Below are 12,415 nucleotides of genomic sequence, written 5' to 3' on the forward strand. Positions count from 1 at the left end.
GGTTCTTGGTAAGTTCTTCTAAATTGAGCTGCCATGGTTTAGTTTCAACATTGGAGTTGTGAACTCTGATCATCTTCACTCACAAGACCAAACCATAGTCTAACTGACAAGAAGGTCCCACCTCAGCATGTCAGAGACCTCTGAAACAGCGTTGGAAACGAGGAATGAACCAAAATTCCTCCAGGCAGTAAGGTTGGAATCACAGAGGAGGAACTCGAGATTCCCGACGCTCCTGGTTTTTCCCAGCAGAGTTATCGTCAGCCTGAGCCACCAGAGGGATTGAGGAGACCATCTCTGGGTTTCAGTGGCGTCTCTCTGTTGTTCTGCTGGACTTAGTTAATGCCTGTGGCTCGTTTATTCTGGGAAACGTGGAGCTCTGTTAGCCGACAGCTGTCCAGTCTGGCCCGTGTGTTCTGGGTTTAACGGCTGAGTCCCACAGCTATTCTCTATAATACTCCACATACTCTAGTTAAATATGTGGCTCTGCTCTCTGTGTTTATAGGTTTTTTTGACCAGCAGTATGGCCACCTCTGTGCATACAGAGCTGTGACAAAGTATTTATTTTTTGTCCCAATTTAATGTTTCAGATATAAAACTTGAATGTCCAACAGAAACAACCTGAGGAAACAGAACCAGCAGTTTTAAGGAAAATGATTTCATTTCTATCCGACCCACCCGGCCCTGTGTGACAGCTGACTGTCCTCCTGGTTTAATCATGAATTTGCTGATTAACCACATTCTTTTGGTTCGGTTTCACTACCCACCCCCAGCTCTGATTACAGCCAGACCCAGAGTCAACATATCACTTAAACAGAACTTGTCTGACAACATGAAGTAGGCTAAATGGTCTCAACACACCCTGCCCTGGTCTAAAGAAATTCAGGAACAGATGAGAAACATCATCAGTCTGGAAAAGGCTACAGAACCATTTCCAAAGCTTTGGGAGTCCAGAGAACCACAGTGAGAACCATCATCCACACATGGAGAAAACATGGAACAGTGGAGAACCTTCCCAGGAGTGGCTGACCTACCCAAGGTACTCCAAGAGCTCAACAGGTAAAGCTCTGCAGGCCTCACTGCCTCAGTTAAGGTCAGAGGTCATGATTCAATAATAAACAAAGACCTCAACTGAGCAGCGTTTCAGAGAAAGAACATCGACTGTAGTGTGATGGTCTGAGGGCTGCTTTGTTGCTTCAGAACCTCGATGACTTCTTATATTTGATGGCACAATGTGTTCTGCTCTCCAGCAGAAAACCCTGAAGGTGAAGATCAGACCACCACCTCTTGACTTTAAGCACACCTGGCTTCTGCAGAAGGACCTTGATCCAAAGCATCAGCAAGTCCTCCTCCAAATAGCTCCAAAAACAGTAACTAAAAATGACACTTAAGTGGCCTAGTTAAAGTCCAAACTTAAATCTGATTGAGTTAATGCTGGAAAACCTTCCAATGTGTCTGACTGAAACAATTCTGCAAAAGATGAGTGGGTGAAAATTCCTCCACAATGATGGAAACCAGTCTTTACCAGTAGAAGGCAGCTGTGGTTGAAGCAACCAGTGGTTAAGTTCAAGATATGTTGATCTAAAGTACAATCAGGTCCTGAAGGACCAGCCCTGCAGCACGAAGAATGCATGAAAGAATAAAAACTGCTCAAAACTGCATTCAACAATCGAGCAAAAACAGAAACTGGTCAACCAGGCCTCATTTAGAGTAACCAGGAAGCAGTTAGTTAAAAACACATTAGTTCAGTATTTGATAATAACACACACACACAGAACATGGACCATGTTGAGTCTGAAAATTGATGCTTACACATCCATAAGAATCCAACATCTGACTTAGAAACAACATAATGAAGGCAATTCCTCCCAGTTTCAGTCAGACGTTAAAGTTCTAAATATATATGGGTCAGAACCTGCAGATCTGTGAGAGGAAAGAGTTCTCTCTTTGTTACATCAACTGTTGACCAGAGGCCAACCGAGTACAGAAGCAGAAACAGATGCAAACTGCAGCATCTTCTGCAGCTGATGTGCATGCCCACCTCCGTTTGTAATTAATGTAGTCTGCTTTGTGAATGCAGCAGAGAAATGAAGCAGGTGGTGTGCACAAAACCTGCAGTTAATGGAGCAATCAGTACAGCCTTGTACATATACCCCTCAGTGTGTGTGTCTGAACTGCAGCTCTGCAGGTAATCCTTCCAGCTGTTTGCGTGACTATTCTGGTTTTACACCGAGCTTTCCAAGGATCACAGAGAATTACCTGGAGTTAGGAAGGAATGGTGACCAAAAATGGAAAAACAGAGTTAAGGACGGAGGCTTAGCAGACAGTAATGATGTCAGCAGAGCTCTCTTCAGAATGAATAATCCATTCCGTCATTTAAAACCTGTCCTTTCTCCAGCCCTTGATGGACAGAGGTCTGCGACAGCTGATGGATTGGAGCATGGACAGAGGGATTACTGGGATCTGTGCAGCAAATCAGCAGTAAATGTAAAACTTTATTCCAAACCCTCTGAACACAAAGACCCAGAGGCAGCTCAGCCAGAGAGATGAAAGAAGGAATCTTCATCCCACCCATTCATTATCCGCAGGCTCCAGATATCATTCCACCAAACCTGTCATCCACAGGAGAAATCCAGAAATAATCCAGCTTCGGCATCATCAACTCCGCTGAAATCAGCAGGAGTTAAATGTTTGTTTCGTGTTTAAGATGAGAGAAGCAGCAGGTTGGAGGAGGAGACCGAAGAGGATCAGTTTCATCCATGTTGATGCAGAAAATCTCTCGTTTTATCCCAAAGCTGATCTATGATGGATCTAATGGAGCCTCTCACACACACACACACACACACACACGAGTTTAATAAAAACTGAAGCCAACAGATTGAAATGTATCAGATTTCAGCATTTAATGTATTTAATCTTAAACTGATGGTTTTTCAAAAGATAAAAATGTTAAATCTCATCTTAAAGTTTCTTTGTCGTAAATCTCTTAATCTTTTTCTGAGGCGTTTTTATGAAATGTTTCGGTATTAGGAATAAAGTTCCTAAATACAAATTAAATTTAAATTCAGTCTAATCAGTATTAACAGTCCTGATTAATTTCTTAACTATTAAAACTTGAGCACAAATCACTTTTTAAATGTGACTTTTAGAAACCCCACCCCCCCAAAAAACTTTAAAACAAAATAGTGAAAAATCTGATAAAAATCGTAGTTTTTAGAACTTTCCCAGGAAAAGTTGCCGTCTGGCTCATCTGGTTAGATGACAGAAAAGATGAAGTTTGGATTCAGTTTCCTAAGCGACCAAATGAAGGATGAGCAGGAAAGCTGGTGATGATCCAACCACAGCAGCCTTATATGACCACCCAGTAAGACCAGTTCACCCAGTGAGCTGCAGCAGAGGTGGTCACATGCCGCGGACACCCACTGAAGGTTTAAAAGTGAGACGAAGCCAAATATCCATCAGACCTAAGAGAGAACGCTGCAGGAGAGCTTCAGACCCCGACAAGGTGAGTACAACCTGCTGATGGGTACTACATTACCCAACAGCCCCTCAGGCTGCTCCTGTGAGGAGACGATCACCAACAGCTGCAGACGTCAGAAACATTCAGTCTGTCACTGTCTCCTTATTGTTGGTGTTGAGATAAAAGTTTAGATTTTAAGGCAGATTTTTCTAGAGATCTGAAGAAAAAAAAAAAAATAATTTCAAAAGAACCAAGAAGAAGAAATTCATCATCAACGCTGAGATTTAAACAGATTTTACAAATCAGAAGCAGGAAGCTTAGATTCCTGACTGTTTAGTTGGGTCGTTATAAAGCAGATTTATTTTTTGATTTAAAATCCTGACGACTGAAACGTTTTAAACTAACAGCAGAGGAGTTTGATCTAAACTCAAGTTATCATCCTGCTCCCGTTTCCAACTCGGATCCAAAAAATGCTGCATGTTTGCTGCTTGTTTAAACGGACCGCCTACATGCCTTCCTTGCCTGCCTGATCAAACCAAACAGCTGTTGCTGGCAGATTCCTGGTGTCGGTTCTGGTTTAGGGAGAAGTTCCTGAGCTTTTACACATTATTCCTCCTTCCATGATCACAGTTGTTCTGTTTGACAGAAACTGAGCTTCATTTTTGCTCAGGTTGTGTTTTATAAGGAGCAGAATGTGTCAAACCAATCAAAGAACCGTTGAAGTGAAGGAATCTGGTGAATATTCTAGTTTCTCGTTCCTGGGTGACAGCAGGGTGGAGCAGGAGATGGACAGATGGACTAGAGCCTTGTCTCCAGTAATCAGGGTCTGGATTTACTAGTTTAAAAAAGGTTGCAACCTTGACCTATAAGATCATGGATGACAGAACCAGATCCTGGATATAAGCAGCTGAAATGAGCTTCCTCTGAGTGCCTGGACTCCAGTTGCACCAGTTAACCAGAGGAAAACACAACGATTAATTTGAATTGAAAACGTTCTGACAGCAAAACAAGGAGATCAGACTGACACCAGTAAGAACCCAGAACATTCTGATGACCAGAACATTTCAGGCCAACTTTAATACAGCAGTTATAGTCAGTGTTTCACATGTCAGGGTGTCCTTCAGGGTTAACTCAATTTCCAGACAAATTTTTATTCTCAAATTTTTTTTTTCCTGCAAGGACCAACATCTCCTCAGGTTTCAGGACAGCTGAGCCTGAACCCTGTTTTCAAACGCTGATGCCGTGTTCTTTAATCCTAGTCCAAGAAGCACACTGGTCTGCATGTTTTAGATGTTTCCCTGCTTCAGAAGACCTGGTTTCCATTAATCGCTGATTAACAGCTTTTGCTGAACTGCAATCATCTGAATCAGGTGTTTTGAAGCAGAGAAACATCTAAAACATGAAGAACAGTGTGCCTTAACGTCCCATCATGGTGTCCTTCAGCAGCTGATCTGAGGCTCATTCTGTTCTTCACTGAGTTCCAGCAGAACAACATTCACCGTCTGACGCCACAGATCAGCTGTGTTTACCGTCACGACTTATGAGCTCAGACAGTAATGGGATCCTGGCGAGCTGATGAAGCAGCTGTTGGCTCTCCATAGGTTTGGTGACTCATTGAGGAAGACCACTGGAGTTCCAGCTCATTCCCAGCCCTGTAGAGTCTGGGATTTCCCTCTTACTAAATGAAGATCAGAGGTCAGAGGGAGATCAGGGACGTTGTTTAAATACTGATGATTTTCTTCTGAAAAGACAGGATTCATCAAGGCACCAGCCTGCTGTTGGTCGACATGTTTCATTGTTTCATGGATTGAATTTTTCTCCCCATTCATCCCTAAACTGAATGAACATCAGGGGAGATGAACGATGTGGGGAGACACGTCTCCTGCTTTTAATGAGTCAGTTTGGGCCTTGGGGAACTAAATCAATCATTCTCTTCAACATGAAACCGTAGAGCATCATAGAACTTAAACTCCGAGCAGAAGCAAAATGTTTAAAATCTTCTTCTGAAAATGAATAAATTAATAGTCTAATTCACAACCAACATCTCATCAAGGCGTCCAACAAGAAAACTTAAGCCCGGTTCTGACTGGTTTTAGTAATTTTACTGGAATAAAAAGGCTGTAAAATGACTACATTTCCAAAAATAAAGGGTAATGAATAGAATTTTTACAATGTTAATATTTAGCTGCTTGTATTTAGTTAAAGAAAGAAATCTGTGCTGGAAATAAATTGGTACTTCGTTTTATTTATTTATTCTATTTTTAAATGCAGGTAAAAATATTTTTATCGTATTCTTTACATCTGCCATCATTTTATCTTTTATTTCCTTGAGTCTCGTTTCTTGTTTATTTCTCCTCTGTTCATTTGGGCTAAAGTTAAATTCTGTCTCCACTGATCTTGTGACCTAAACAAACCAAATCTTGAACAAATGTTTCAGAACTTGTTGAAGGAAAACGAGTCAAGATTGGACCAGTCTGTGTCTCCTTGTTCCCAGATGTCTCGCTTTCTGGACATGAAAGAGTTTGGAGAAGCTGCTCGTTATCTCCGCCTCTCCAACCTGGAGCAGCTGGCTGCCCGGGCCCAGGCCTTTGATGGTAAACCAGTGTACAAGCATCAGCCAGAACATTATGACCACAGTCCTAATAAGGCATGCAACACCAGGTCCGCCATGGCCCGTCTCATCCGGGACAAATCCTTAAACCTGTTTGTCCAGAACTTCCCACAGATGCTGGATTTAATCTGGATTATTTAAAAGGTTGAATCTATGAACATCAGTTTAGCAAAAATGTATCCTGCGTTGCTTTGCAACCGTTCACGTTAAAAAGCACGAGAACAAAAGGTTTTGTGCGACTTTAGAAAATATTCGGTTCAGTTTTGTGGAGTTGGGGAACATTTGACTCCAGAAACAAAGGAATCCGTAAATGTTCTGGTTAGTTTCACATTCTGATGATTACATTCAGATCCAGCAGGACATGTTGGCAGGTTGTCTTCTGTAGAAGATCTGATTCTCTAAATAAAAAAAAAACACCTAACCAGTAATATTTTATTCTTGCAGGATTTAAATTCCGTTTCAGGAAGTCATGGAAGAAAATGGATTAATGTAATGATCCGGATCGGTTCCTGCTATTCCTGAAACCTTGCAGCATATTTAAAGTAGGCTCAGTTTGAGGGAAACATCCTCTATGAGAAAATATTAGATGATCTTTTTCCATCCTGATTCCAGGTCAGCTAGATTACCTGTAGTAATCTGGAACCTGTCATCAGTCTGTAGTTGATTCTAAACGTTAGAAGCAAATGTTCTAAAGCTATGTATGCAGTGTGTTATATTCATGTTGAATATGATAGAAAGTACTTCTATACAGTCTAACAATTAACGCTGGCGGTAAATTATTTACCAGGTTTTATACAGAATTCTGTGGGATACAAATGAGTCATATCTTTACCTGCAGTGACACTAAAATGCTGGGATTATAGAGGAATACGTTGGATTCGGTTCTGACTTTCCCTCCAGATTGATGCGAAAACAACAAGAACATGTGGCTGAGGTTAGCTGGACCGATGGACCCATAGAGAATGGGTCTGCAGCCTGTGGTTCTGGTAACTTTGGTCAAAATGGAAATAAAGTTACATTTAAAGATAACAAAGCTAGTTTTAGCAGCTCGTTGACGTGTTTTTATTCCAATGCATATATTTATCACAACAGAATGGCACTAATAGAAACATTTGTTTTTGGGTCATTTTTCCTCGTCATTTTCCATATAATCAGAACTTTCTGATGTTTTTCTTTGTTCAAACACCTTAAAGCAGAGATTAAGTTGTTGTTAAATTTACCATCAAAACTACTTCGTTTTTTAATGAAATGTCTTTATTACCCTGAATCTCTTAAAAAGGTGTCGCACAACTCTACAAGCTCGAAATAAAGTTTACAGGTACGAGGAGAAAAACTTTGCTATAGCAGAACTCCCATTTCCTGGGGACCCCACTAACAAAACAGTCTGATCTGACTGGCTGAACTGATCGGTCGCTGTCCAATCAGTTTGAGGCAGAAAGATTTTGACCCTTTTCTCTCAGGACGCCCCTCAAGAGGGCAGCTGAGTCTTACACAGATTTCTGTTTCAAATGTTCATTAAATCCACAAAACTGAAGCACAGAACAATCTTCTCTACAAACCTTCAACTCTCAGGTATTTGATATTAAAACGACACAGAACGTGATTAACAAGCAGATGATAGTTTTAGAGTTTTGCCCTCATGATGGAACATCTCAGCTGGTGGCTGGCAGGGTGTATCCAGCTGTAGGAGACCATCTAAGTCTGGTTCTCGAAGGTCATCAGGTTCTCACATCGAGCTTTTCTCCTGCTTCCAACCATCTACAGCATTGATTCCCAACCAGGGCTACTCGTACCCCTAGTGGTACGGGAGCGCAATGCAGGGGGTATGAGGAAACATTTATTAGTAGAAATCATCCGTTAGTGTGATGCAGGACCAAGGTCCAAAATACACGAAGCTTTCATCAACCAATAGAGCCCAAAAGTCACAATAAAACAACTACAGGTGGAAAAGACTAGAGCAGGGCTGGAGACGCTCCGCTACCTGGAGAGCGAAAGCAGCTGTTTCCACTCTGCCTCCAGATCTATTAAAGCTCATCAAAGACAAGCAGCTCAGGTGTCTCACTAAAACTCAGTTAAATGCTGAAAACAAAGGAAAACTGATATAGTGAACCTGAATATTATTTTTGTCAAGTGTTCTGTTCCTGATTTTTTAAGTTTAAATGTCTATTTATTGGGGACTTATTCGAACGAGCTTTAGTTTTTGATATAACAATGCAGGTTTTTTATTTATTTATGTTGATCTTTACAGAGTTACATTTAATTTGAGCTGAAAAAATAAAATGCCTGAGAACTAAATGTTCAAGTTAAGAAGAATAAATAAAACGATTTTATTCTACTCTACAAGTTTGACTGAGGGTGTAGTCGTGGTATAATAAAATGGCTCAAGCAGGTCACAGGTCAAAAAAGGTTGGAAACCACTGATATACAGGGCAGAATTCTCACCTGCTCCCTCATTTTATACGTCTCCTGAAAGTGGTCATAATGTTCTGGTTGATGGCGACATATACATGTAGATCTAATTTAAACTCTCCCAGGGACGAAGCGTGTTTGGATGCTGGATGAAGCTGAAGCGTACGTCGAAGTGGAGGTCAGAGAGCTGGATGGAGACAACACGGCGGTGGAGACTAGAGATGGACGGGTTAGTTAACCTTTCACTATGGTTAGTTTAGTTGGTCAATTACTTCACTAGTATTATTCCAGATGTTTAATGGGGCTGATGTTGTTCCAGTGGTAAAGTGAAGTTTGGGTAAAAGTTTAATGTCTGAGATCGGTGCCGGTCTCACATTGACATGCTAGAACCGGAACCTGATGAGCTGCTGCTCTGACTGAAGATGCTCTTCTGTTCTGACCGGTTTCAGTTTCTGATAGTTAAAGAAAATGACCTGCAGCTGATGAACCCTCCAAAGTTTGACATGATCGAGGACATGGCCATGTTGACTCATCTCAACGAAGCTTCAGTGCTCTTCAACCTCAGGAGGAGATACAGCATGTGGATGATCTATGCAAGTGTCACAGAAACATTACAGAACCCGACCTTGGGTCAAACATGCTGATAGAAAATGAAACGTCTCCCTTTTAAGCCTGATTTTAAACATTTTTAACATTTTGTCTTTAGACATACTCCGGCCTGTTCTGTGTGGCGGTGAATCCCTACAAATGGCTGCCGGTTTACTCTGCACCGGTGGTTACGGCCTATAAAGGGAGGCGCCGTGCAGATATGCCCCCCCACATCTACGCCATTGCTGACAACGCTTACACCGACCTGCTGAAGAGTGAGTCGCCTCTGATTGGAGGAAACTAGTAATTAATAGGAAATTAGGTTGATATGAGTGTCTTTAGGACTGTTTTCCTTCATAATTCAAACTACAGCTGTTTGAGGAAAAGATCCTTGTTTGTTTAAACAGCCTCAACCCGTCCAGTCATTTAGGAACAGGAATGTTGGTATTCCACAAGGCTCTGAATGAAGCACCCTGTTAATTACACTGATCTCAAAATACAAAATACAATAAAAAGTAAAACTAAAAGTTTTTCCTGATTTTCTTACACCTTGTGAGCTCCATACTAGATCAGCTCCATCATAATTTATTCACTTTCTTCCACAGATCGAGAGAACCAGTCGATGCTCATCACGTAAGTCAGACTCACCGCTATCCCGTCAGAATAGGAGCTACTTTAAACAACGGATGCTGATTCTTTTAGCTGTTTTGTTTCATTATTTTAGTAAAATTCATGGATATATTTTCTTTTACCTCAGAAATTTCAAATGAAAAACAGAATTGTGTTTATGCCATCATTGTTCATCCTATTGTTATAACAAGGCCAGCCAGTTTATTAATATTAGCAATACACAGCAATTTGTAGTGTTAACTTCAACCTTAACATGGGCGCTAAACAGTGGGGGGGAAAAAGTATTTCATCCCAGGCTGAGTTTGTTCTCAAACAAACAGCATCAGGTGAACCCACCGTGTTCACAGGAAGAGCTACGCTGAGTATGACCTGAAGAACACCATCTCTATTGCCAAGCATGGAGGTGGAAACATCATGCTTTGGGGCTGTTTATCTGCAGGATGATTTCACCACATTAAGTGGATCATTTACTGTGAAATCGTGGATGAGAAAATTAAAGATAGAGGACTTCTCCAGAGAATGAGGGATTTGACCAGAGAATTTTAGATTTCTTAAAAGGATTGTTTTACAACTATATCAAACCAGTGACAGCCAAACATGATTAGTATTTAAAACGTTTGGACTAAAACAGTTATATACCAGTGACCCAGCATATTTGAATGATGGGACCACAACTGCCTCATACCAGCGACCTCAAGGATTAATATTATAATTCTTCTTCTAGCACAGGATAAATTTCTTACCACAGAGGACTTAATGAGCCAATTACCTCTATTAGAAAGACTGGATTAGAACCAGCTCTTACCAATAAACTCCCAAGGATTATTAATGTCATTGGATTTGTTTTTCTGTTTGATTTTCTGTATCATTGTAATGTTTTTCGGCATCTACAGCGCTTTGAGGGCCTTGTTGCTGAAAAGCGCTACATAAATAAACTTGACTTGACTCAGGACAACCTATGAAGACAACAATGGAGTAGCCAAAGAAGATGGTCATGGAGTGGCCTAGTCAATCACCAGACCTCAATCCCACAGAATACTTGTGGAGGGAGCTGATGTTTGAGCTTCGAAGCAGGACCGTAAAGATCTAATATGTTCTAAAAGCAGGAGATGGTTAGAATTCCTCTTCAGATGTGAAAATCTGCTGTTTCTCCACCAGGTTCTAATTTTTGCTTTGATGGAAAACCAGATACTCATTTTACTCAAGGACCAGCCAGTTTTGAACTTTTGTGATGCACCATTTCTGAATTATTCTTTGACATTCTGCCTCTCCACATTAAAACGAATCTACTAAAACTTCTACTAGAAAAATCAGAAGGATCAAACACTCGTTTCTCCCACCGTGTCCGACTGACGACGGCTCAAAGTTTATGTTGATCTGATGATTATTTTCTTTAATGTTACAATCCTGCCATCAGCGCATATCTCCTGGTGAGCCGTACCGACCCAGTCTACCAGAGACCGGCTGAAGTTGGGGTCAAATTCACAGTTGGACTGGTCACACCTGGACTCAATTATTCCATACTGATTTAGGAGAATATTGTATCAGAACTACAGATGCTATACAGAATCTGTAATTAGTGTAGAACGTTTGAGACCAGGTTGGACCAGCCTCCAAATATTTTAGATCTTCATCTAAAGTTATTTAAAGCTTCTGTAGAAGAAATATCCCTTTAAATCGAGCCACATCAGACTCTAACTTTAGACCAAAGAGGTACAAAATCAGTGAGAAGAAAACCAAAACCTAACTAGAAAAGACTTTAATCATGCTTTATTTGACAAAAAACGGAATTATTCAGAACCAAAAAGGTTAGTTGTTTAAGACGTGACCCGTGGTGCGGCCCCGGCTTGGTCCTGACCCATTTTAACCTCTGCTACAGTTGGTCTCTTCGTTCCACTGATGGTGGCCATGTTGGATTTTGATCCAGCTTCTAAACAAAAACAGGCCATTAGTGTTCTCATCAACATCAGATGTTCACCATGTTGGAGGTCAACATGGCCACCACCTTTCAGCGAAGACCACAGGAAACAGCAGAACTGGACGTTTAGATTCTTTCAACAACATTCAAACCTCTAGTCCTCAACTTATCTTTACATGTCAGAGAAATCCATCCTTAATGTGAAGATCTCAACATCACACGGCTGAGGCTTTAGTTTGCGGCTGTTGCTCTAATCATCTCAGTCAGATGAAGGTCCTGAACCATTCGGTTTCTCTGTGTTCTTCATCAGCGGAGAGTCCGGAGCAGGAAAAACCGTCAACACCAAGAGGGTGATCCAGTACTTTGCAACGATTGCTGCACTGGGAGAAAATGTGAAACGTGGAGTAAGTTGTTTGGTTTTAGTTGCTCATCATTAAGAACTTGTTGTGTTCAGCTGTTTCCTGCAGCCTGATGGACTTTTGTTCTCTTCAGCGTTCCTTAGAGGATCAGATCATCGAAGCAAATCCAGCCATGGAGGCATTCGGAAACGCTAAAACCATCCGGAACGACAACTCGTCTCGCTTTGTGAGTCCCGTTAACTGGTCAGCCAATGACGGAGCTGAAAAGGAAGGTTTCCTGCTGATGATGATGATGTTTCATTGGATATTTCAGGGAAAGTTCATCAGGATTCATTTTGGTCCTACTGGGAAGCTGGCGTCTGCTGACATAAACATCTGTGAGTTGCTTTATTTTTAGGATCTTCATGATCTTCTAGAGCTTCTTCATCCCATCCAGCTGCCAA

General features: G+C 41.2%; 1 protein-coding gene across 1 annotated transcript in view; it reads left to right on the top strand.

Annotated features, from left to right (window-relative positions):
* Positions 1–3,475: 3,475 nt before the first annotated feature.
* LOC124870370 (myosin-7B-like) overlaps positions 3,476–12,415 on the top strand; it is a 34,417-nt gene continuing 25,477 nt past the window's right edge. The window contains exons 1-9 of the mRNA XM_047369023.1: positions 3,476–3,502; positions 5,952–6,051; positions 8,603–8,706; positions 8,927–9,070; positions 9,184–9,340; positions 9,671–9,698; positions 11,924–12,017; positions 12,106–12,198; positions 12,286–12,349. Of these exons, the coding sequence (XP_047224979.1) occupies positions 5,952–6,051; positions 8,603–8,706; positions 8,927–9,070; positions 9,184–9,340; positions 9,671–9,698; positions 11,924–12,017; positions 12,106–12,198; positions 12,286–12,349 (784 nt within the window). The 5' untranslated portion in view covers positions 3,476–3,502. The remainder of the gene's footprint in view (positions 3,503–5,951; positions 6,052–8,602; positions 8,707–8,926; positions 9,071–9,183; positions 9,341–9,670; positions 9,699–11,923; positions 12,018–12,105; positions 12,199–12,285; positions 12,350–12,415) is intronic.

The sequence above is a fragment of the Girardinichthys multiradiatus genome, chromosome 1 (genome assembly GCF_021462225.1).
Source record: "Girardinichthys multiradiatus isolate DD_20200921_A chromosome 1, DD_fGirMul_XY1, whole genome shotgun sequence".
Classification (NCBI taxonomy): Eukaryota; Metazoa; Chordata; class Actinopteri; order Cyprinodontiformes; family Goodeidae; genus Girardinichthys; species Girardinichthys multiradiatus.